Consider the following 24,081-nt stretch of genomic DNA (forward strand, 5'->3'; position numbering starts at 1 on the left):
CCAGCTCGGGGAGTGTTGATTGGCCCTAGGGGAGGGTGTAAAGCGGAGGCTGCGAGGAGCCCGGTGCGGCCTCCGACAGAAAGCTGACCGAAGTACACGTAGAGACTCCAACGAGCCCCTTGGTGCTCGATCTGGTCAAGTCACACTGCACGAGATGGACTTGAGTGAAGTCGTAGCAGAGTTAGTTCAACAAGAGAAGCAGCGTTGCCTAGTGGGTAGAGCACGGGCCCCGGAGTCAGAAGGATCCGGGTTCTAACTCTGTCTCTGCCACTTGTCTGCTATAATAATAATGATGGTATTTGTTAAGCGCTTACTATATGCCAAGCACTGTTCTAAGTGCTGGGGTAGATACATGGTAATCAGGTCTTAATCCCCATTTGACAGATGAGTTAACTGAGGCACAGAGAAGTTAATAATAATAATGATGGCATTTGTTAAGCGCTTACTTTGTGCCAAGCACTGTTCTAAGTGCTGGGGTAGATACAAGGTAATCAGGTCTTAATCCCCATTTGACAGATGAGGTAACTGAGCCACAGAGAAGTTAATAATAATAATAATGATGGCATTTGTTAAGCGCTTACTTTGTGCAAAGCACTGTTCTAAGTGCTGGGGAGGATACAAGGTGATCAGGTTGTCCCACATGGAGCTCACAGTCTTAATCCCCATTTGACAGATGAGGTCACTGAGGCCCAGAGAAGTTAAGTAACATGCCCAAAGTCACACAGCTAGCAGTTGGCGGAGTCAGGGTTTGAACCCATGACCTCTGACTCCAAAGCCCGTGCTCTTTCCATTGAGCCACGCTGCTTCTTTGCAGGTGAAGTTAATAATAATAATAATAATAATAATAATGATGGCATTTGTTAAGTGCTTACTTTGTGCAAAGCACTGTTCTAAGCGCTGGGGAGGATACAAGGTGACCAGGTTGTCCCACGTGGAGCTCACAGTCTTAATCCCCATTTTACAGATGAGGTCACTGAGGCACAGAGAAGTTAAGCGACTTGCCCAAAGTCACACAGCTGATAAGTGGCAGAGCCGGGATTAAAACCCATGACCTCTAACTCCCAAACCCGGGCTCTTTCCACTGAGCCATGCTGCCTCTCAAGTTAAGCAGCTTGCCCAAGGTCACACAGCAGACAAGCGGTGGAGGAGGGATTAGAACCCAAGACGTGACCTGGGGCAAGTCACTTCACGTCTCCGTGCCTTAGGTACCTCGTCTGTATTTGGGGACTAAGACTGTGAGCCCTCTGTGGGACAGGGGACTGTGCCAGGCACATAATAAGCGCTTAACACAGTCTTTTAGACTGTGAGCCCACTGTTGGGTAGGGACTGTCTCTGTATGTTGCCAGTTTGTACTTCCCAAGCGCTTAGTACAGTAGTGCTCTGCACACAGTAAGCGCTCAATAAATACGATTGAAGATGATGGTTAACAAGTTTCATTAAAAAAAAAAAGAGCCCTGAGGTCCCACTTGTTACCACGGTCCTTCCGCCGTGATCCGGCCCAGTGGCTCAACGAAAAACCGGGCAACTTGTCTGGCCCTGCACGTGCCGGGCGTGCGCCTGTTGGGACGGGGTGGGCTGGTCCCCGCGTCGGACGAGGGCTCCCGCCATGGGAGCTGAGCACCGTGTCCCGGCCTCCCTCTCCCGCCCCACCCCTCAGGGCGATCAGACGGCACTGCACCGGGCGGCGGTGGTCGGCAACACCGACGTCATCGCCACGCTCGTCCAGGAGGGCTGCGCGCTGGACCGGCAGGACAAGGTACGTTATTTATTTTACTTGTACATATCTATTTTATTTTGTTAATACGTTTTGTTTTGTTCTCTGTCTCCCCCTTCTAGACTGTGAGCCCGCTGTTGGGTAGGGACCGTCCCTATATGTTGCCAACTTGTACTTCCCAAGCGCTTAGTACAGTGCTCTGCACACAGTAAGCACTCAATAAATACAACTGATTGATTGGGAGAGGGGTCCTCCCACCCCGATCCGCCCGCTGGGAGGGATTTTCATTCCTCACCTGCTCACTTCCCGCTCCTCTGCTCACCCCCGCAGGAAGTCACTGGGTTTTCCGGCCGGTTAGCCAGCCCTGCCCGGCTCACGGCTCCCTCTGTGGCAACAGAGCCCGAGCGGCCCTGCCCTCCCCCCTCGTCCAGTAAACAGAAAGAGCGCAGTATTGACATATTGACATATTGACGGAGGTCTGCACTTCCTGCTTCAGCAGCGGGCAGACTTGGGCTCCCACCCACCCTCATGGGGCCCGAGGCCTCCAACCCCGATCCGCCCGGGACGAGCGAGGAGGCGGTGAGATCCATCAGCCGATGGTATTTATCGAGCGCTTACCGTGTTTGCAGAGCACTGTACGAAGCACTGGGGTCGGTGCGATCCGGTAGCGTCGGTAGCCCCGCTCCCCGCCATCTGACTGGCTCTGGCAGTCCAAGCGGCCCACCGAAGGGATGGAAAGGGCAGGCAGGACGTCGGCGTCTTTCCCGGCCCGAGGTCCCCGGGACAGCGGGGCAAGGAGAGGAAGGGGGCAAGGGTCCGGATCGAGGCTGGCTCGGCTCCCCCGGCTCTTCCCTCGGCAGGCCCCTCACCCAACCGTGGTTCTCTGTGCTCCGCAGGACGGGAACACCGCCCTTCACGAGGCCAGCTGGCACGGCTTCAGCCAGTCGGCCAAACTGCTGGTTAAGGCGGGAGCCAACGTCCTGGCCAGAAACAAGGTGAGACCGCGGGGCCCCTGGGATCGGGTGGGCCTGGGACAACGGTCCGCACCACGGGCCAGCCCCGCCGGGGACAGGCTGTGGTGAAGCCTGGGAGGAGGGGATCCAGATGTCCGGCGTGCCCCGCGCCTGCCGCCCGCGCGGTGCCGGAACCCGGGGCTCTGGGGGCCGAGGGCCGGCGACGTTCCCTAACCCTGCCCTCTCCCTCCCTCCCTCTCTGCCCCCGCAGGCGGGGAACACGGCCCTGCACCTGGCCTGCCAGAACAACCATTCCCAGAGCACCCGTGTCCTGCTGCTGGGAGGATCTCGTGCCGACCTCAAAAACAACGTGGGTGACTCCCAAGTGACCTCTGACACAACCCACCCCCCATCCCATCCCTCCCACCCCGCTTCCAGCAAAGCAAACTTTCCCTAAAGATCCCGCATGAAGGGGTGGGACCACTTGGTGAAGCTGTTTATGGAACACGGAGGCTAACTGGGGTTTCCCAAGGTTGTAGCGAGAGGGTGTTTCCTCGGATAAGGCCAGGGTGCGGGGCGGCGTTTTCTGGGGGGGGGGTCTCGGCCAGCGCTCCCAGGCCGGACCCTAAAAAGAGCCTCTCCTGCCCCCTACAAAGATGCAAGCCTAGATCGCCACCTGGGAGCTTTTCGGCCTGCTATACCAAGGCTTTGGGAAGGATGGGTTCCCAAAGTGGACGCTTTGGGCCCAAGTTTGGTTCTTTCAGAGCAGTGGGGGCCAGTGAGTGCATGGACTCATTCATTCATTCAATCGTATTTATTGAGCGCTTGCTGTGTGCAGAGCACTGTACTAAGCGCTTGGGAAGTACAAGTTGGCAACATATAGAGACTCATCTGCCCTACGCTCACTTCCATGCCCCCTAGTTTGCTCCCGCCCCGTCAGTCGGCGCTCCAAGCGGGCCTGACCGTCGGCCAGGAAATGACTCTTGAGTTGCGGAAAAATCTGCTCAGTGCTCAGGCAGGGGGCCGCGTCGGTTCTTTACACTGACCCGGATTTCCGGCGCTGAAAGACGAGATTCCCAATTCGCGGCATGGGGGCCTCACGCTCCGGGGTGGGGAGCTGGGAGAGGAAGGGGTGACCCACTTGACTCTCAAATGCTCAGAGCTGATTTATCGCTGGAGGAGGCTTGTGATGGATGGATTGATTATGGTATTTGTTAAGTCCATATTGTGTGTCCAACACTGTTCTAAGCACTAGGGAAGGTACAAGTTAATTAGGTTGGACGGCGTCCCTGTCCGGCACGGTGCTCACGGTCTAAGTGAGCAGAGACAGGAGGGATGGGAGGAAGGGAGGTGACGGGTGTGTGGGAAGCGGTGGTTTCTAGAAGGATTCCCAGCAGGCCCCAGAACGGGGCCCTGCTCCCCCAGACTCAGCCCTCCTGATTCTGAAGGAGACTTTGTGTTGAAGCTGCCCCCTCTTCTAAAACCTACCCCTTCCCTGCATTTTCTGCGGCCATGGCGTGTTTCCCAGGGGTGCTCCAGATTTAGCCTCCGGCGGGGCGGTCACACTTCCAACGCAGTGCCCCCGTCCCCGGTTCTGAGCCCTGCTCCCGGCCAGGCTAATCTGGATTTTTTTTAAATGGCATTTATTAAGCGCTTACTACGTGCGAAGCACTGTCCTAAGCGCTGGGGAGGTTACAAGGCGCTCAGGTTGTCCCACATGGGGCTCACAGTCTTAATCCCCATTTTCCAGATGAGGTAACCGAGGCTCAGAGAAGTGAAGTGACTTGCCCGAAGTCACACGGTTGACCAGTGGCAGAGTCGGGATTTGAACCCATGACCTCTGATTCCAAAGCCCGGGCTCTTTCCACTGAGCCACGCTGCTTCTCTGTTGAGCTCAGGAGGGTCCCTGCGGGATGTGGGATTGTGCGGGATATCGGTGAGCTAGCGATGGGTAGCGTGGCCTGCTGAGAGGGACCGTCCCTCCCGCTCCTGTCCCCATGGGAAGCCACTAGTGGACTCCCTGACAGGCCTGTGGCTCTTCAGGTGGGGCAGGGCCGGATCTGCTTGGTCTCCCATCCTCCCAATCAATCAATCATATTTATTGAGCGCTTACTGTGTGCAGAGCACTGGACTAAGCGCTTGGGAAGTACAAGTTGGCAACACATAGAGACGGTCCCTACCCAACAGTGGGCTCACGGTCTAGAATAACCGCCACGCTGGCCGGCCTTTGAGGGCCGGGGGTCGCGGCCAGATCTCCGCTTGAGCGGAGAAGTGACAGGCAGAGGCCGTCCCGTCCTCAGACATCTCGGGGCTAGCGTGAAGTTCCGGCCAGTCGCTAGCCCGGGTGTACGAATGGGACTCCGGGCTCCGGCTGTCTCGGGCTCTCAGGCCTGCGGGAAGCCCCGTTGTTTTTGTTTTTCTAAAAGGTATTCGTTAAGTGCTTACTGTGTGCCAGGCACTGTTCCAAGTGCTGGGGTAGAGACGAGGTGGACACGGCCTGAATCCCCATTTTACAGATAACTGAGGCACAAAAAAGTTGAGTAACTTGCCCAGGGTCACACAGCAGACGAGTAGCGGAGCCGGAATCGGAACCCAGGTCCTCCTGACTCCCGTCGTCGGTCGGTGGGCGCGGGAAGTCCGGCCAGCTGCAGGGGCGGAGGGCGGAGAGGAGGCGGGGTTGGCTTCCGCTGCCTTGGCTGTGTTGTCCCCTCCCGGCCCCGCTCAGAGCAGCGTTGTTTCTGTTTGCAGGCGGGAGATACCTGTTTGCACGTTGCCGCTCGCTATAATCACTTGCCCATCATTAGAGTGCTCCTCAGTGCTTTCTGTTCTGTCCATGAAAAGAACCAGGTCAGTGCATGGGCTCTCCCACCTCGGGGCACCCCCTGTACAAGGCCGGCCGGCGGGGCGGCCCCCCGGCCACCGAGGCAGCCGGACCCCGCTCCCCGAAAACCGTGGGAGTCGGGCCGGGAGTGGCTCTGGGCGACGACGGGGATGGTTTTCCTGGGGGGGGGGGGGGACCCTAACTTCCCCCTTTGCCTCCTCGGCCTTATAGAGAGGGTGTCCCTGTGGCTTTCCATTTCAACGCCTGTCACCCCACGTGCCTCTCTCTTCCATCCCCCGGACGCCGGTCGGGCTGGGTTCGGTTCCTCGCTCGGCTACTCACTCGGGTCTGGGCCCGGCCAACGCGGCTTCGCCCGTGAAATGGGGGAGACGACCGCCCCGAGCTTCGGCGTGCCCCCCGGGCACAGCTGGCCGCCGCAGGGACGTGGGGGAGGGCGGTGGTTGGCAGGAGGGGTGAAGCAGACCGGACTAGAAAGATGCCCCCGCCCCCCCCCGGGCCCTCCTCCTCGACCGAAGAGCCCAGGGCTCCCTCACAACTACAGCCTGACTGTCCGCTTCGCGCTGGGCCCTGACTTTACTCGCCGCTCCCCTCTGCTCCCGGGGGCCCAGGGCTAGTTTGCCCGCGGGCCACCGGGAACGGGATGGCCCTGGCCCGTCCGTGGGCGGGGAGGAGCGGACAGGGCCGCAGGCTGCAGACTGGGGTCCGGACGGGGGCCGTTTTGGTGGCTTAGCGGTCACCGGGCTCTCTTCTGTCTCCCCGCCGCAGGCCGGAGACACGGCCCTGCACGTAGCCGCTGCGCTCAATCACAAGAAGGTGGTGAAGATCCTCCTGGAAGCCGGGGTCGAAGGGACCGTTGTCAACAACGTGAGTGGAAGGGCCCCGGGGGCGGGCTCACGGGGTGGACCGAGGCAGCGTGGCCTAGTGGAAAGATCACAGGTCTTGGGTTCTAATCCCGGCTCCGCCGCTTGTCAGCTGTGTGACTTTGGGCAAGTCGCTTAACTACCCTGTGCCTCAGTTGCCTTATCTGTAAAAAGGGGATGAAGGCTGTGAGCCCCACGTGGGCATCCTGATTACCTTGTATCTACCCCGGCGCTTAGAACAGTGCTCGGCACATAGTAAGTGCTTAACGAATACCGTTATTATTATCCACCTCCTACCCCCTTGCTCCCCAGAAAGGTGTGAATCCACCCTGGTAAATCATGCAGGTAATTGAGGCCTACAAACCAACCAACCTGGAGGTCGGCCTGACTTACCTTAGGACCCGCTTCTGTTCCTTCACCTGCAACGTGGAGAAGAAGTCTCCTCCCCAGTCTCCTCGCCCCTCTTCTCCCCGACCCCCGCTGCTCATTTCTGGCCGGCTGCTGGTGCTCACATCCCGTCCCCCCGACTTTGTTCTCTAGGCAGGCCAGACCCCTTTAGAGACGGCCCGTCAACACAACAACCCCGAAGTTGCTCTGCTTCTCACCAAAGCACCCCAGGTAGGAAAGGGAAAGCGGGGCGGGTTTACTAAAAAAGGGAAGAGGAGGCGGCGGGACTTGTGAATCCCGCTTTCCGGGCACTGCCTTCCCGTGGTCTCGCTTTGGCACGGCCACCACCCCAGCGCCCCGAGGCTCAGTCGGGCCCAGGTGGGTCCTTGCTTCCCAAGCTGGGAAGGTAGAGAAGCAGCGTGGCTCAGTGGAAAGAGCCCGGGCTTTGGAGTCAGAGGTCATGGGTTCAAATCCCGGCTCCACCACTTGTCAGCTGTGAGACTTTGGACAAGTCACTTAACTTCTCTGTGCCTCAGTAAAATGGGGATGAAGACTGTGAGCCCCCTGTGGGACAACCTGATCACCTTATAACCTCCCCGGTGCTTAGAACAGTGCTTTGCACATAGTAAGCGCTTAATAAATGTCATCAAAAAGGAGTCAGGGGCCCGTCTGCCTTGCCCCGGTGCCGACTTTACAGGCAGACTGGGACGCTCTGGGAAGAGGTGCCAGGGTCTCATGGAGGCAGGGAAGGGAAGCGAGAAGCCCTTTGTGGGCACCCCCGGGGCAGTGGTTAGAACACCTAGGAGCTCATCATCATCATCATCAATCGTATTTATTGAGCGCTTACTGTGTGCAGAGCACTGTACTAAGTGCTTGGGAAGTACAAATTGGCAACATATAGAGACAGTCCCTACCCAACAGTGGGCTCACAGTCTCAAAGGGGGCTCACAGTCTAAAAGGACTTGCGAGCACAGGCCTAGGAGTCAGAAGGACCTTGGGTTCTATTCCTGGCTCTGCTGATTGCTTACTGTATGACTTTGGACAAGTCACTTAACTTTTCTGTGCCTCTGTTTCTTCATCTGTAAAATGGGGATTAAGACTGTGAGCCCCAAGTGGGGCGGGGACTAAATCTGACCAGATTAGCTTGCATCTTTCCCGGTGCTCAACACAGTGCCTGGCACATAGTAAGCGCTTAACAAATAACACACAAAAGAGTGATTTTTCTCACCCAGATGCTGTTAAACAGATGACTGTGAGGATGACAAAAGGAGCCCATTTCCAATATTTTCTTTCCCTTGGTTATCCTCTGGGCCGCCTTGTTCATTTCAGATCCATGAGCTGGGAGGGAATATCATTTGTTCCCTGATAGGCCATTAAACTATTTTTGCTGATAAGATCGAGATTTACAGCTGCCTCATCAGCAAAAGCAGGTTAAACTGAGGCCTCTAATTGTGGCCCGGGAACCCCTTGCCTTGCGGGCGGTAGGGACAGTCCATTTTATTTTGTTAGTATGTTTGGTTTTGTTCTCTGTCTCCCCCTTTTAGACTGTGAGCCCACTGTTGGGTAGGGACTGTATATGTTGCCAACTTGTACTTCCCAAGCGCTTATAGTACAGTGCTCTGCACACAGTAAGCGCTCAATAAATATGATTGATGGATTGATTGACAGTCGAGGGAGAGCCAGCCGGCCCCTGGCCGCACAGCTTCAGTTTCTCCCCACCGGGCGTGCGACGAGATGGAGCCGCCCCCAGTCCCGGCCCGGGGTTAGCGTCGCTGCTGTGGAGCACTTTCCGCTCCTTGGGAGGCGTAGGGTGGCAGGGATGGTGCTCCCTTCCCTCGCCATCTCTGGGTGGGGAGACCCGATCCCCAAATCCAGGCTCAGACAGAGCCCTCGCCCGGACCGTAGCCCGTCGGTCAAGCTTGGCTCGCTCTGGCCCTTCGTCTCTCTCAGGTTCAGCGCTTCAGCCGGGGCAGGAGCCTGCGGAAGAAGAGAGAGAGACTCAAGGAAGAGAGAAGGGCTCAGTCCGTGCCCAGGGAGGAGCTAGTGCCCAGTAAGGTAGGAGGTTCTGTCTACCGTGTCTGGGGGAGAGGACCCCCTCCCACTTCCCTGCCCCCGTTGACCTGTGGCAGATGCGCCCCAACCCCCTCAATCCCATGCCCCTTGGCCAGTCCTAGAGGCCCCGCCGCCCCAATTCTAATTGCACCCCATCTTTCCCTGCGTGGGTTCCACAACACACCGCCCAGGCCGGAGCCCTTCCATCCTAAGCCCACTCGTCCCCTTGAATGTTGGGAAATTCCCTACCGTCGCTCACTAGGGGAGAATTCAGCATCTGGGCAGCAGCAGTGTCCCCTCCTCCAATGTTTCCCCCCCAAATAAAGTAGGCTGGGGGGGGATGGTGGGGGTTCACTGTAAACTCACTAGTTCAGATGACCCCGTGGCTGCAGGTTGCAAGACAACCCCAGCACCGCGAAGGAGTATTTCCTGAGAGCAACGTGTCTTTTGAGGCACCTTCAGGCGGGCCTCCCTGCTCCCACCCCCGCCCCCCAAGGCTGGCCTCCTGGGCTGTGAGGTGGACTCACCGGGGGCCAGGACCACCCCCCGAGCCTGCGTGTGTCTGGTGCAGGGCAGCATTTCGGCGGCCGACACCCCCAGCAGCGAGCAGGCGGTTCCCCGGCTAGGGGAGGCCAAGGAGGAGGCCCGGTCAGCTTCTCCAGAGCCCCGAGCCAGGGCGCACAGGAAGAAAAGGCCGAAAGAGAAGGTACTGGGAGAGGGGAGAGGGCCGGGGGGCCGTGTGCGTGCCCGTGGCTCCGGCCGGCAGCCGACCGCGCCGCTGCTCCACCTCTCCTTAGGTCTCGGCCTTCTCGGACCCCACCTCTCCGGCGGACCGACAGCCCCTCCCTGGGCCCCAGGGGCACCCGCGGAACAACCCCAAGAGGAGGAACAAGCACCGCGGCCCGTCTCCGCCCCCTCCCCACGAAGTCCGGGCCTATCAGCTCTACACCCTGTATCGGGGCAAGGACGGCAAAGTCATGCAGGTAACACAGCCGGGGGCCCCCGTCCTCGGGCCAGTCCCGCATCTGAGGAAGGGTCACGGTCCCCACTCGCCCAGGGGACCCTCTCTGGCCACCTGTGGGCCGGAGGAGGAGGCGGCTGGCCCACTCGGACTCAAATGGCCACTGCCGTCGGGGGTGGCGGCCTGTTTTAGGTTCACGGGATGCGATGCTCAGATCCACCCCGCCCAGGGAAAAATTGCAGCGCACACTTATCTGTCCTTACCCTTACCCTGTACTGAGCTCCAGGGAGATGATCTGGGGTGGGGTGTGGGGCCAGCTTGCGGACCGCGGGGCCTCCCCTCTGCCCCCAGGCCCCCGTGAAAGGCTGTCGCTGTGAGCCGCTCATCAGTAAGCTGGAGAATCAGCTGGAGGCCACGGTGGAGGAGATGAAAGCGGAGTTCGGCACCGTGCGGGACAAGATGAACACGAAGCTGGGGCAGATGGAGGACCGGACTCAGCACCAAGTAAGGCCAGGGTTCGGCCAGCGGCCCCCACCACTCCCGGAGGACAGGGCCGCTCTTTGAGGATGCTCCCAGCCTGGCAGCGAGAGAGGGGCTCGCTCTCCTTGACTCCTTAGGTTAAACGGGGTTAGCCTGACCCCGCAGTCCCCTGCCTTTCCCCACCCAAATCTGCGCCTCGGCGGGGAGGGAAGAGGGTGGGTGTGTTTGTGTGTGTTTTGTCACCTGGGGCCCCGTTCCATCTCCTGGCCACTAATCTGAGCCCTGGGCCCCCGGGCCCTGCCCGGCAGCTGCGGGTCCTGGACAAGCTGATGGGCGAGAGGATGTCCGCCGAGAGAACCGAGTGTCTCAACCGCCTGCAGGAACACGCCCAACTGGAGAGGCACGACGGCGAGAGACGACAGGTGGGGGGCCGAAGCGCCAGGATGGCCTTCGGCGGGGAGGAGGACAGACAAGGAGGATGTAGGTTCGACAGTTCAGATGTTTATTGAACCCCTTCCAGCTTTACAGAACAAAGGAGGCGAGCCGGAGCTTGGTTTAGGAGAAGGCTGTGGTCTAAACCTGGGGGTTTTATCTAACAGCCTGCAGCTGGCTGCGTACCTCTGCGTCTTTCGACAGCCTCTTTATAGGGGGCCACGGGGAGAAGCTGCCCCGAGCCCCCACTTTTGTGGTGATGCACCTGTGTCCCCTTCCTCCCGGTGGCTTCCAAGGGCGGGGGCACAGCAGCCATCCCGGCCGTCGCAGGTCCGTCGTTAGGCAGAGTGCCGCGGCCTGATGGCAACTTTCCCTCTAGGTGTCCTTGGTGGATGAGCTGAAAAACTGGTGCCTGGGAAAGATTCAGAATCTGGAGCTGAAGCTCAGCGGAGAGTCGAGAGCCTCCAGGCCCCAGTCGACGCCATCCCCAGGTGAGTCTCCCGCTTGCGTAGTCGAAGCTGGGGCCGGTGCGGGGTGGAGGGCGCCCGCCACGGCAGCCAACGGACACCAGACCACAGCTTCAGGACGGCATTCCCTTGTCCCCAGGCGCTGTGCGTGCCTTAGAAGGGTTAGCTTAGCAGGCACCAGGGGTGGGCCTGGAAATTCAGCCACGGCATCTGCCTCCTTCCACCATCCGGGACCTCTTGGGGTTGCGGAATTGAGGACCCCAACCCTCACTCTTCTGGGAATGCTTAAGGACCGTCCCCACTGGGGACCACACAGTCTGGCTCCTCTTGAGACGGTCTCTTTCCTGCTCTGGGCTTTGTCCGGTACCTACAGGGGTGAAAAGCCAACGTTTTAGGAAGGAGTAAAACCGGTGAAACGCCCCCAGTGATAAGTATCTTAAATATCCCTGGTGATTTCACACCGATGATGCCATGTTCTTAGTACAGTGCTCTGCCCACAGTAAGCGCTCAATCAGTATGACTGGATGAATGTTCTCCTCCCTCTTCTCATCCTTCCCAGCTGTCCGTTCGCTCCGGGATACTTCCTTTCTGCTTTCAAAATCTTGGTCCTCTGACCCTGTCCCCCTCGTCTTCCCTCTCCCACTATCTCCTTAAAGCCACTGTACTTCTCTGTGCCTCCGTTGCCTCACCTGTCAAATGGGGATTAAGACTGTGGGACAGGGAATGTGGCCGACCTACCCTGTACCTACACCTGGAACACAATAAGCGCGTAACAGACATTTTTTATTTTTTTAAAAAGGCTAGAGAGCAGCGATGCTCCACCCCTCCACTCGGAGAGGCCCCGGGGAGGGCGGTGGGGGGGGGTCGTGGGGGCACATCCCTCACCCGACTGCCCCTCCCTGTCTGTTGACTCCAGATCTGGAGCAGCCGTCGGGGGGCCCGGAGGTGGCCCCCGAGGTGGCCGTGCGGCCCAAAGACAAGGCTCCGGGCGCGGCCCCGCCGGGCCCCAAGCTGCGGCACGCCAAGGTGCAGACGGCGTCGCAGGCCGAGCCGCCGCCGCCGGGCCCCTGCGTCCACAGGGCCACCCAGACCAGGAAGGTGGACAAGGGCGGGCAGAGCAGACACCGCGCCCAGCCCCCCGACCCCCCGCTCCGAGATGGGACCCAGGCCCTGGAGATCACCCAGTACTTCTTCGAGGCCGTCTCCACGCAGATGGAGAAGTGGTACGAGCGGAAAATGGAGGAGGCCCGCTGCCAGGCCACCCAGCGGGCCCTGCAGGAGAAGGCCGCCCTGAAGGAGCACATTCACAGCTTGGAGGAGGAGCTCACCAAGCTGAGGACGGAAGTGCAGAAAGACAGCTAGCTGCGGGCGGGTGGGGCCCCGTCCGGCCCAGGTATAACTCCGCAGCTTGGGGGTCCTGGAAACGACGCCCCTCCCCTCCCCGGGCCGGCGTCAAACAAACCTTCAGTGCCTAAGAGGCGACCGGAGACCTCGGACGGGGACTTCCCACTCAACGGCCTGCCAGAATACCACGAGGTGAGGGGCTTTCGCAGGACTGCCGGACCCCGAGACAGAAGTATCCGGCTGGCTGCCGGCCCTAGCGCCTCTCCCACGGCCCCTTCTCCCAAGACCGCGTCCTTCCCGGCGGGGTGAAGGTCAGAGTAAACCCCCCCCGATACAGGTACCGAAGCGTCCGAGCCAGCCAGGTGGGGGTTCAGTGACGCAGTCGAGTTCGTTTGAGCTACTGGGGCTCGAGCCGCGTGTCCGGGGCTAGCCTTAGTTGTAAAATAAAATGTTTTCCATTCCTTTGCTACCACCGTTTCCTCTACAGTGTCCTTTGCTATCTGAGCCCAAGATAAATGCCAGATTTTACAGCCAAGGGAGATGTTTAGCAGCGGTTGCCAGGGGAAACCGTCTGACCCTTTGCCCTCTTCCCAACACTCTTTAGCGGGCGAACGGACGCTGAGCCCAGAGGCTGGAAACCCGAAGGCTGACAGCGAGCTCTCCGTCTGTGGTAATTGTGATGGCATCTGTTAAGCGCTTACTATGGGCCGAGCACTGTTCTGAGCCCTGGGGTAGATACAGGGTAATCCGATTGTCCCACGTGGGGCTCACAGTCTTCACCCCCATTTTACAGACAGGCACAGAGAAGCGAAGCGACTTGCCCCAAGTCACACGGCTGACAAGTGGCGGAGCAGGGATTAGAACCCATGACCTCTGACTCCCGAGCTTGTGGTTTTTCCACTGAGCCACGCTGCTTCTCTGAAACAAGCCAGGGCTGGGACCCCAGGAACTTCTCTGCGACCATCCCCGCTTCTTCTTCATCAGTCGTATTTATTGAGCGCTTACTGTGTGCAGAGTTCTTCCCCTCTCCTCCTCCCACACACCGGCCTAGCAGGACCTCACTTTTGTGCTCATCCCAGAAAGCTGAACTCTAGGCCAGTGTTAGGGTTTTCCATCATATGCTTAGTAGATCTATTCCCAAGGGCTACGGTGTACAGGAGAGAGCCTGGGCCCAGGAATCAGAGGGTCATGGGTTCTAATCCCAGCTCTGCTACTTATCTGCCGAGTGACCCTGGGCAAATCACTTCACTTCTCTGGGCCTCAGCTACCTCATCTGTAAAATGGAGAGCGAGACAGTGAGCCCCATGTGGGACAACCCAATAGGCTCGTATCCACTCCAGCACTTAGTACAGTGCCTGACACATGTGTTGCCAACTTGTACTTCCCAAGCGCTCAATAAATACGATTGATTGATTGACACATAGGAAGTGCTTAACAAATACCGCTATCATTAGTATATCATCTTAGTACTTTGACAATATTTTAAAGTCAAATGTTAAGCTTTACTAAGACTTGGCCACATTCAGGATTGTCTAATTTTTTTTATCCACTTGAAATAAGTGGTTTAAGCTTCCAAATAATTAGACTCACATGCTAAAGCCCCATGTGGGACAACCGATTACCTTGTATCTCCCCCACTGTTTAGAACAGTTCTTGGCACACAGTAAGCGCCTTAACAAATACCACCCATTATTATTATTATCCTGATGACTACTGTACAGTGCGGGGAGGACAGATAATAATAATAATAATGATGGCATTTGTTAAGCGCTTACTATGTGCAAAGCACTGTTCTAAGCGCTGGGGAGATACAAGGGGATCAGGTTGTCCCGTGTGGGGCCCACAGTCATCACCCCCATTTTACAGATGAGGTAACTGAGCCTCTGAGAAGTTAAGTGACTTGCCCAAAGTCACATAGCAGACGTGGCGGAGCCGGGATTCAAACCCATGACCTCTGACTCCAAAGCCCGTGCTCTTTCCACTAAGCCGCGCTGCTTCTTAGATCTGATCCCGACTCTGCCACTTGTCTCCTGTATGGCCTCGGGCACGTCACTTCGCTTTTCTGTGCCTCAGTTACCGCACCGGTAAAATGGGGATTGAGACTGCGAGCCCCACAGGGGACAGGGAACGTGTCCAGCAAATGGAGGGCACATAGTACCTAGTGTGTGCCTGGCACATAGTAAGCGCTTAACAAAAACCATTACCGGGGGCACAGGAGGGGATGGAGAAACGGGTGGCCGACCAGAGAGATAATAAAGTATGGACCAATGGAAACCATCTCCATCAATGACTGCTCCTTGTAGGAAGCTTCCCGCAGAAACGACGACACGTTTCCTGCCCCCGAGCCCAGCAGAAACCTGCGGGCAGGAGGCTCGCTGGCCATTTGGTAAGAGCCCTGGGAGGGTCTCCCGGGGGAGGTGGGTTGTTTTTTTCCGCGTCACCCCCAACCAGGCTGCCGTCCCTTTGGCTCCTGCCCCGCGCCCGCCGCTAACGTCGCACCGGCTTACCTCAGAGGTTCCGGGGGACCGAGGCGGCATTCGCCAGGCTCTGCGGGACGGACGTGGCCCCGCGGCCCGGCCCGGTGCTATGACTTGGCCAAGTCCAGGGCTCTCACCAGCTCCTTGAGTTGCATGTTGCCTTGGGTGATCATCATGCGAATGGCGTCCTGCACAGAGGACGGAAACCAGTCAGGGAAACGACCCTGTCCCTCTACGTCGCGAGCTCATTATGGGCCGGGAACACGCCTGCTAATTCTGTTGGCTTGTACTCTCCCAAGGGCTTAGTACAGTGCTCTGAACAGAGTAAGTTCTCAATAAATACCACCGACTGATTGACGGCCGGCAAGACGGTCTCGGCTCACCATCCTAGCAGGGAAGGAGCGCCATTATTTTGTACCAGGAAGAGAGAGTCGATTCCGCTGGGCTTCTAATCAATCAGTCCCAATCAACTGTATTTACGGAGCGCTGGGAGAGTACGATATAAAAAGATAACACGCCAAGCTTACAGTCTGAATTCTAACTTAGGTCTCCCGTCCCTAAAGTCTGCTGAAGATTAAGCGGGACTCATTCCCTCTGGGGAAGACAGCGGCAGTGAAAGGGAAATGAAAAATGTACACCAAAAGCTTTTGAAGAATGAGATGAGACTACCCGGATCACACTGTATTCAGCCAGGCCGTACCTGGCCTGTGAGGAGAGGATGGAGGAATGGCCAGGGTTGGGAGGGAAGAAAGCAGGGAAAGAAGTTGTGTTCCTGAAGAACCTTTTCCTCATCCTTGACAAATACCAAATGCACACCATTGCACTGAGGGTTTAGGCGACTACACCGGAGGCACATACCAAATGCACACCATCGCACTGAGGGCTTAGGCGACTACACCGGAGGCAAAGTCCCTGTTCCCGGCCCTCCAGGACTTTCCAATCTAATGGTGGACGTAAGCAGGCGGGAATTATTTACAAAGTGTGGGAACCAGGAGGAAGAGCAAGGATATAACACGAACGTGTTAGGGTACAAGCCCAGCTCTACAAAATCACTGAATACATCAATAAAAAATTTACACTGAGAAGCAACCCGTCCTAGTGGAGAGAATCTGGTTGTCGGGAGTGAGAGGACTTGGGTTCTAATTCTGCCTCTGCCACCTGCCTGCAGTAAAAAATCACTTCATTTATCCGTGTCTCGGTTTCCTTATCTGTAAAATGGGGATTCAATACCCGGACTCTCTTCCACGTGGACTATGCGTCCCATGCGGGACGGACTACGTCCCACCCGTGAAAACTGGTCGGCACATAGTACACGCCTAACAAACACCATAATAACAATAATAATTATGTGGGTTGGAGGCAGGAGAGCCATGAGCAGGGCAGCTTGGGAAAGCGAGCCAGAGTGGTGGTGGTGATGGGTAGGTGAGTGAGGGGGGGAGGCAGCGGAAGGCCTCCAAGTCCGCAGTGCGTGTTTCCACCTGATGTGGAGGGAAGGGGAGCCACTGAAGGGCTTTTCGTTGCTTTATGAGAAGTGGGGAAATATGTGCCCAGTGACCCTTCGGGAGAGCGATGCGTGCGGCCGCGGGGAGGACGGACAGTGGGGGCAGAGGCTGCGGGAAGGTGAGACGACAAGCCGGATTCCCGGCGGGGAGGAAGTGGGCGTGGGAGACACAGAGGAGGAAGGACCGGCAAGACTTAGCAATTACACCTACCTGCTTCCCCTACCCTTTTTTGTTTTTATTAAATTGGTATCAGTTAAGCATCTAATATCAATCGTATTTATTGAGCGCTTACTGTGTGCACAGCACCGTACCAAGCGCTTGGGAAGTACAAGTTGGCAACATATAGAGACAGTCCCTACCCAACAGTGGGCTCACAGTCAAAAACGGGGAGACAGAATATGTGCCAGGTGCTGTACTAAGCGCTAGGACAGGTACAAGCTAATCAACCTGGACACAGTCCATGTGCCGCACGGGGCTCACGGTCTTAATCCCCATTTTACGGATGAGTATTTCAGGCGCAAAGTGAAGTGGGATTAGAATCCAGGTCCTTCCGACCCCCAGGCCTGCAATCTCCCCGGCTGGACCGTGCGATCCCAAAGGGCAGGGGCAGTGCACGCGGTAGGCGTTCAATAAATACCAGGGACTGACTGGCATCCAGCCGTGGCCGCGACCCAGACTGGAGGCGTGGGGCTGGGGGATGCTCCTAACCCCACGAGTATTGTCCGCGGCTCGCGGGTCCCTCACCTCGTCCGTGGCGCTCTTATTCCTCCTGAACTCCTGGCGGGCCCAGTCTTGCAGGTGGCCGCGATCGAGGCGGTCGGGGACGCGGCGGATGGCTCGCAGGATGCTCCGGTACAGGCCCAGCACCTGCTGCCTCCTCAGGAACTGCGGCCGGGCACAGACACACACACGCGGACACGTTTAAAGGATGGCAGAAACACACCTGGCTCTTCCTATGCCTCCTGAAACTAATGGCAGCGGCTCCAGTCATCATCATCCTAATGATGACAGTGGTATCTGTTAAGAAGCGCTACATGCCAAGCGCTGGTCTAACCATGATGGCATTTGTTAAGCACCTACTAGGTGCCAAGCGCTGGGGCGGATACAAGGTAATCGGGTTGTCCCACCTGGGGCTCACCGTCCTAATCCCCCTTTTCCAGATGAGGGAACTGAGGACCAGAGAAGTGAAGTGACTTGCCCAAGGTCGCACAGCAGCTGAGTGGCGCAGCAGGGATGAGAAGCAGCATGACTTAATGGCTGGAGCCCGGGCGTCGGCGGGCCATGGGTTCTAATCCCCGTGATGCCACGTATCTGCCGTGTGACCTCGGGCAAGTCGTTTCACTTCTCTGGGCCTCAGTGACCTCATCTGTCAAATGGGGATTAAGACTCAGCCCCACGTGGGACACCCTGATTCCCTTGTATCTACCTCAGCGCTTAGAACAGTGCCTGGCAATTAAGAAGCACTTAACAAATACCACAGTCATTATTATCATCATCTGTCAAATGGGGATTGAGACTGCGAGCCCCACGGGGCACAGGAACTGTGCCCAACCCAATTTGCTTGTTTTCCTTCAATCGTATTTACTGAGCGCTTACTGTGTGCAGAGCACTGTACTAAGCGCTTGGGAAGTACAACTCGGCAACATAATTGCATGATGATGATGATGGCATTTGTTAAGTGCTCACTATGTGCAAAGCACTGTTCTAAGCGCTGGAGTAGTCGTCAGGTTGTCCCACGTGGGACTCACAATCTTAATCCCCATTTGAATAATAATGATAATGCTGGTATTTGTTAAGCGCTTACTGTGTGCCAAGCACTGTGGGGCTCACCGTCTTAAATCCCCAATTTACAGATGAGGTCACTGAGGCCCAGAGAAGTGAAGTGACTTGCCCAAGGTCACACAGCTGATAAGGGGCAGAGGCGGGATTAGAACCCACGACCTGACTCCCAAGCCCGGCTGTTTCCACTGAGCTTCGCTGCTTCTCACCGCAGTGCCTGGCGCAGAGTTAAGGGCTTGACAACTACCCTTAACTAGAGAGGCAGCGTGGCTCAGTGGAAAGAGCCCGGGCTTGGGAGCCAGAGGTCATGGGTTCAAATCCCGACTCCGCCACTTGTCAGCTGTGTGACTTTGGGCAAGTCACTTGACTTCTCTGGGCCTCAGTTCCCTCCTCTGTCAAATGGGAACGAAGACTGTGAGCCCAACGTGGGACAACCTGATCACCTTGTATCCTCCCCAGCGCTTACAACAGTGCCTGGCACATAGTAAACATTTAACACATACCATCATCATTATCACTATTCTCTGGGCCTCAGTTCCCTCATCTGTAAAATGAGGATGAAGGCTGTGACACTGTGAGACGCATGGGACAACCAGATCACCTTGTATCCTCCCCAGCGCTTAGCACATGGTAAACACTTAATACCAGTTGTACTTCAATCAATCAATCGTATTGATTGAGCGCTTACTGTGTGCAGAGCACTGTACTAAGCGCTTGGGAAGTACAAGTTGGCAACATCTAGAGACGGCCCCTACCCAACAGTGGGCTCACAGTCTAGAAGGGGGAGACAGACAACAAAACCAAACATATTAACAAAATAAAACGAATAGATAACACAAGTAAAATAGAGTAATAAATATGTACAAACATATATACAGGTGCTATGGGGAAGGGAAGGAGGTAAGGCGCTCAGTCCAGTGCTCTGCACGCAGTAAGCGCTCAATAAATACGATTGAATGAATGAATCATTTTAAGGGACTTGCCCAAGGTCACCCAGAGGACAGGTGGCGGTGGCAGGATTAGAACCCTCGACCTCTGACTCCCAAGCCCACGGTGTTTCCCCTGAACCCCGCTGCTTCTCACCGCAGCGCTTACTGCAGTGTCTGGCACAGAGTTAAGGGCTTGACCCCATATGGTCTAGCAGTGAGGAGTCCTGGTTTTCACGCAGGCGGCCTGGGTTCGACTCCCGGTATGGGAACGGCGAAATTTTTCAAGCAGCGTGGCTTGGTGGAAAGAACCCGGGCTTGGGAGTGAGGTCATGGGTTCAAATCCCGACTCTGCCACTTAATAATAATAATAATAATAATAATAATAATAATGATGGCATTTATTAAGCGCTTACTATGTGCAAAGCACTGTTCTAAGCACTTGTCAGCTGTGTGACCTTGGGCAAGCCACTTAACTTCTCTGTGCCTCACTTCCCTCCTCTGTAAAATGGGGATGAAGACTGTGAGCCCCCCACAGTGGGACAACCCGATCACCTTGTATCCCCCCCAGCACTTAGTACTTCGCACTAGTAAGCGCTTAATAAATGCCATTATTATTATTATTACTACCCTTAACTAGAGAAGCAGCGTGGCTCAGTGGAAAGAGCCCGGGCTCGGGAGCCAGAGGTCTAATGTCTTGGGTTCTAATCCCAACCCCGCCACTTGTCAGCTGTGTCCCTCTATGTTGCCGACTTATACTTCCCAAGTGCATAGTACAGTGCCCTGCACACAGTAAGCGCTCAATAAATACGACTGAGTGAATGAATGACTTTGGGCAAGTCACTTCACTTCTCTGCGCCTCAGTTCCCTCCTCTGTAAAAGGGGGATGAAGACTATGAGCCTCCCGTGGGGCCACCTGATCACCTTGTATCCCCCCACAGTGCTTAGAACAGTGCTTTGCACATAGTAAGCGCTTAACAAATACCATTATTATCATCATTCTTCTCTGGCCCTCCTCTGTAAAAGGGGGGGATGAAGACTGTGAGCCCCCAATGGGCCCACCTCATCACCTTGTCTCCCCCCCCAGTGCTAAGAACAGTGCTTTGCACATAGTAAGCGCTTAACAAATACCATTATTATTATTATTACTCTCTGGCCCTCAGTTCCCTCCTCTGCAAAAGGGGGATGAAGACTGTGAGCCCCCCTTAGGACCACCTCATCACCTTGTACCCTGCCACCCCCAGCGCTTAGAACAGTGCCTGGCACATAGTAAGGGCTTAACAAATACCATTATTATTATTATTATTATTATTATTATTATTATTCTCTGGCTCTCCTCTGTAAAAGGGGGATGAAAACTGTGAGCCCTCCGTGGGACTCCCTGATCACCTTGTCTCCCCCCCAGCGCTTAGAACAGTACTTTGCACATAATAAGCGCTTAACAAATACCATTATTATTATCATTCTTCTCTGGCCCTCCTCTGTAAAAGGGGGATGAAGACTGTGAGCCCCCCGTGGGACTACCTCATCACCTTGTATGCCCCACCCCCCCAAGTGCTTAGAACAGTGCCTGGCACATAATAAGCGCTTAACAAATACCATTATTATTATTACTCTCTGGCCCTCCTCTGTAAAAGGGGGATGAAGACTGTGAGCCCCCCGTGGGCCCACCTCATCACCTTGTCTCCCCCCCCCAGCGCTAAGAACAGTGCTTTGAACATAGTAAGCGCTTAACAAATACCATTATTATCATTACTCTCTGGCCCTCAGTTCCCTCCTCTGTAAAAGGGGAGTGAAGACTGTGAGCCCCCCGTGGGCCCACCTCATCACCTTGTCTCCTCCCCCCAGAGCTTAGAACAGTGATGGCACATAATAAGCGCTTAACAAATACCATTATTATTATCATTCTTCTCTGGCCGTCCTCTGTAAAAGGGGGATGAAGACTGTGAGCCCCCCGTGGGACTACCTCATCACCTTGTATCCCCCACCCCCCCCAAGTGCTTAGAACAGTGCCTGGCACATAATAAGCGCTTCACAAATACCATTATTATTATTATTATTATTCTCTGGCCCTCCTCTGTAAAAGGGGGATGAAGACTGTGAGCCCCCCGTGGGCCCACCTCATCACCTTGTCTCCCCCCCCAGCGCTAAGAACAGTGCTTTGAACATAGTAAGCGCTTAACAAATACCATTATTATCATTACTCTCTGGCCCTCAGTTCCCTCCTCTGTAAAAGGGGGGGGGATGAAGACTGTGAGCCCCCCGTGGGCCCACCTCATCACCTTGTCTCCTCCCCCCGGCGCTTAGAACAGTGCCTGGCACATAGTAAGCTTTTCACAAATACCATTATTATAATTATTCTCTGGCCCTCCTCCTAACAAATACCATTATTATTATTATTATCTTTATTCTCTGTCCCTCCTCCTCTGTAAAAGGGGGGGATAAAGACCGTGGGCCCCCCGTGGGCCCACCTCATCACCTTGTCTCCTCCCCCCGGCGCTTAGAACAGTGCCTGGCACATAGTAAGCTTTTCACAAATACCATTATTATAATTATTCTCTGGCCCTCCTCCTAACAAATACCATTATTATTATTATTATCTTTATTCTCTGTCCCTCCTCCTCTGTAAAAGGGGGGGGATAAAGACCGTGGGCCCCCCGTGGGCCCCCCCTCATCACCTTGTCTCCTCCCCCCAGCGCTTAGAACAGTGCCTGGCACATAATAAGCGCTTAACAAGTACCATTATTATAATTATTCTCTGGCCCTCCTCCTAACAAATACCATTATTATTATTATTATCATTATTCTCTGTCCCTCCTCCTCTGTAAAAGGGGGGGGATGAAGACTGTAAGCCCCCTGTGGGCCCACCTCATCACCTTATCTCCCCCCCAGCGCTCAGAACAGTGCCTGGCACATAGTAAGCTTTTCACAAATACCATTATTATAATTATTCTCTGGCCCTCCTCCTAACAAATACCATTATTATTATTATTATAATTCTCTGGCCCTCCTCTTCTGTAAAAGGGGGGGATGAAGACTGTGGGCCCCCCGTGGGCCCCCCTCATCACCTTGTCTCCTCCCCCCAGCGCTTAGAACAGTGCCTGGCACATAGTAAGCGCTTCACAAATACCATTATTATAATTATTCTCTGGCCCTCCTCCTAACAAATACCATTATTATTATTTAGTATTATTATTCTGTGTCCCTCCTCCTCAGTAAAAGGGGGGGGATGAAGACTATAAGCCCCCTGTGGGCCCACCTCACACCTTGTCTCCTGCCCCCCCAGCGTTCAGAACAGTGCTTAACAAATACCATCATCATCACTATTTTCAGTGCTTAACAAATACCATGATTATGATGATGATGATGATGATTATTCTGATATCGTAATGGCGGTTATTCTGCATCCCCGGGAGTGTCGGCGCGGGTGGGCCTGGTGGGCCCCGAGCCTCCTTTACCTGCCTCAGGGTCATCGCCGCCATGACGGGGCCTTCGGGGGCGCAACGCGCATGACCGGAAGTGCGTCAAGGGGCCCCCGGATCGCGCGCGCCACGTGCCGCCAGGGAGAGACACCCCCCCCCCCCCCCCCACACACACACGGGCCGCCCCGCGCATGCGCCCTGACCCGCCCCGCGCATGCGCTCCCGCCTGAGGCGGGACAGGAAACAACCACCACCGTAGTGTTCATTCATTCATTCATTCATTCATTCATTCATTCACTCACTCATTCATTCATTCACTGTTGGGTAGGGACTGTCTCTATATGTTGCCAATTTGTACTTCCCAAGCGCTTAGTACAGTGCTCTGCACATAGTAAGAGCTCAATAAATACGATTGATTCACTCAATCGTATTTATTGAGCGCTTACTATGTGCAGAGCACTGCACTAAGCGCTTGGGAAGTACAAGCATTGTGCATCATCATCATCAATCGTATTTATTGAGCGCTTACTGTGTGCAGAGCACCGTACTAAGCGCTTGTGGGGAAGGGAAGGAGGTAAGATGGGGGGGATGGGGGGCATCAGTGGAAAGAGCCCGGGCTTTGGAGTCGGAGGTCATGGGTTCCAATCCCGGCTCCGCCAACTGTCAGCTGTGCGACTTTGGCCCAGTCACTTCACTTCTCTGGGCCTCGGTTCCCTCATCTGGAAAATGGGGATGAAGACTGGGAGCCCCATGTGGGACAACCTGATCACCTTGTAACCTCCCTGGCGCTTAGAACAGTGCTTTGCACATAGTAAGCGCTTAATAAATGCCATCATTATTATTATTAATTCAATCATTCATTCCATCACATTTATTGAGCACTTCCGGTGTGCAGAGCACTGTACTAAGCGCTTGGGAAATACAAGTTGGCAACATATAGAGACGGTCCCTACCCAACAACGGGCTCACTCATTCCATCGTATTGAGCGCTTACTGTGTGCAGAGCACTGGACAAAGAGCTTGGGAAGGACAGAGAAGCAGTGTGGCTCACTGGCAAGAGCCTGGGCTTGGGAGTCAGAGGTCATGGGTTCTAATCCCAGCTCCGCCACTTGTCAGCTGTGTGACTTTGGAAGAGTCACTGCACTTCTCAGGGCCTCTCAGTTCCCTCAGCTGGAAAATGGGGATGAAGACTGTTGAGCCCCACGTGGGGCAACCTGATCACCCTGTAACCCCCCCCAGTGCTAATTACAGTGCTCCGCACATAGTAAGCGCTTTAACAAATGCCATTATTATTTTTTTAGAGAAGCAGCATGGCTCAGTGAAAAGAGCACTGGCTTGGGAGTCAGAGGTCATGGGTTCTAATCCCACCTCCGCCACTTGTCAGCTGTGTGACTTTGGAAAAGTCACTTCACTTCTCTGGGTCTCAGTTCCCTCACCTGTAAAATGGAGATTAAGACTGTGAGCCCCACGTGGGACAACCTGA

The 24,081-nt window shown here is 55.6% G+C and overlaps 2 protein-coding genes across 5 annotated transcripts in view; one reads left to right on the plus strand and one right to left on the minus strand.

Moving 5' to 3' along the window:
• The window catches only part of ANKRD6 (ankyrin repeat domain 6), a 102,583-nt gene extending 89,622 nt beyond the window's left edge, over positions 1–12,961 (plus strand). For 2 of the 3 annotated variants that reach the window (XM_038760954.1, XM_038760953.1), the window contains exons 5-17: positions 1,658–1,756; positions 2,611–2,709; positions 2,939–3,037; positions 5,416–5,514; positions 6,275–6,373; positions 6,910–6,987; positions 8,707–8,811; positions 9,380–9,514; positions 9,606–9,791; positions 10,121–10,273; positions 10,558–10,671; positions 11,061–11,172; positions 12,065–12,961. In XM_038760954.1, coding sequence (XP_038616882.1) covers positions 1,658–1,756; positions 2,611–2,709; positions 2,939–3,037; positions 5,416–5,514; positions 6,275–6,373; positions 6,910–6,987; positions 8,707–8,811; positions 9,380–9,514; positions 9,606–9,791; positions 10,121–10,273; positions 10,558–10,671; positions 11,061–11,172; positions 12,065–12,510 — 1,824 coding nt within the window. In that variant the 3' untranslated portion in view covers positions 12,511–12,961. The remainder of the gene's footprint in view (positions 1–1,657; positions 1,757–2,610; positions 2,710–2,938; positions 3,038–5,415; positions 5,515–6,274; positions 6,374–6,909; positions 6,988–8,706; positions 8,812–9,379; positions 9,515–9,605; positions 9,792–10,120; positions 10,274–10,557; positions 10,672–11,060; positions 11,173–12,064) is intronic. The other variant, XM_038760955.1, reaches the window with a different exon arrangement.
• LYRM2 (LYR motif containing 2) lies at positions 10,729–22,691 on the minus strand. 2 transcript variants are annotated; one of them, XM_038760958.1, is made up of 4 exons: positions 22,635–22,691; positions 17,216–17,356; positions 15,000–15,157; positions 10,729–11,515 (listed from the first exon to the last, which is right to left on the minus strand). In XM_038760958.1, exons 1-3 carry the CDS (start codon positions 22,656–22,658, stop codon positions 15,077–15,079), a joined length of 246 nt encoding a protein of 81 aa, XP_038616886.1. In that variant the 5' UTR covers positions 22,659–22,691; the 3' UTR covers positions 10,729–11,515; positions 15,000–15,076. The 2 variants fall into 2 exon arrangements, with proteins under 2 accessions (XP_038616886.1, XP_038616884.1); XM_038760956.1 differs by lacking the exon at positions 22,635–22,691 and adding an exon at positions 22,524–22,626.
• Positions 22,692–24,081: the final 1,390 nt, after the last annotated feature.

This window comes from Tachyglossus aculeatus, chromosome 19, assembly GCF_015852505.1.
Source record: "Tachyglossus aculeatus isolate mTacAcu1 chromosome 19, mTacAcu1.pri, whole genome shotgun sequence".
Classification (NCBI taxonomy): domain Eukaryota; kingdom Metazoa; phylum Chordata; class Mammalia; order Monotremata; family Tachyglossidae; genus Tachyglossus; species Tachyglossus aculeatus.

Excerpts from the sequence above, each read along its gene's own strand:
- LYRM2 (XM_038760956.1), bottom strand. The coding sequence starts at position 22,583 with ATGCAGAATAACCGCCATTACGATATCAGAATAATCATCATCATCATC. Across the intron at positions 17,357-22,523 it reads TCATCATCATCATAATCATG|TTCCTGAGGAGGCAGCAGGT; the intron begins GTATTTGTTAAG and ends GCCCGGCCGCAG. Across the intron at positions 15,158-17,215 it reads ATAAGAGCGCCACGGACGAG|GACGCCATTCGCATGATGAT; the intron begins GTGAGGGACCCG and ends TCCTCTGTGCAG.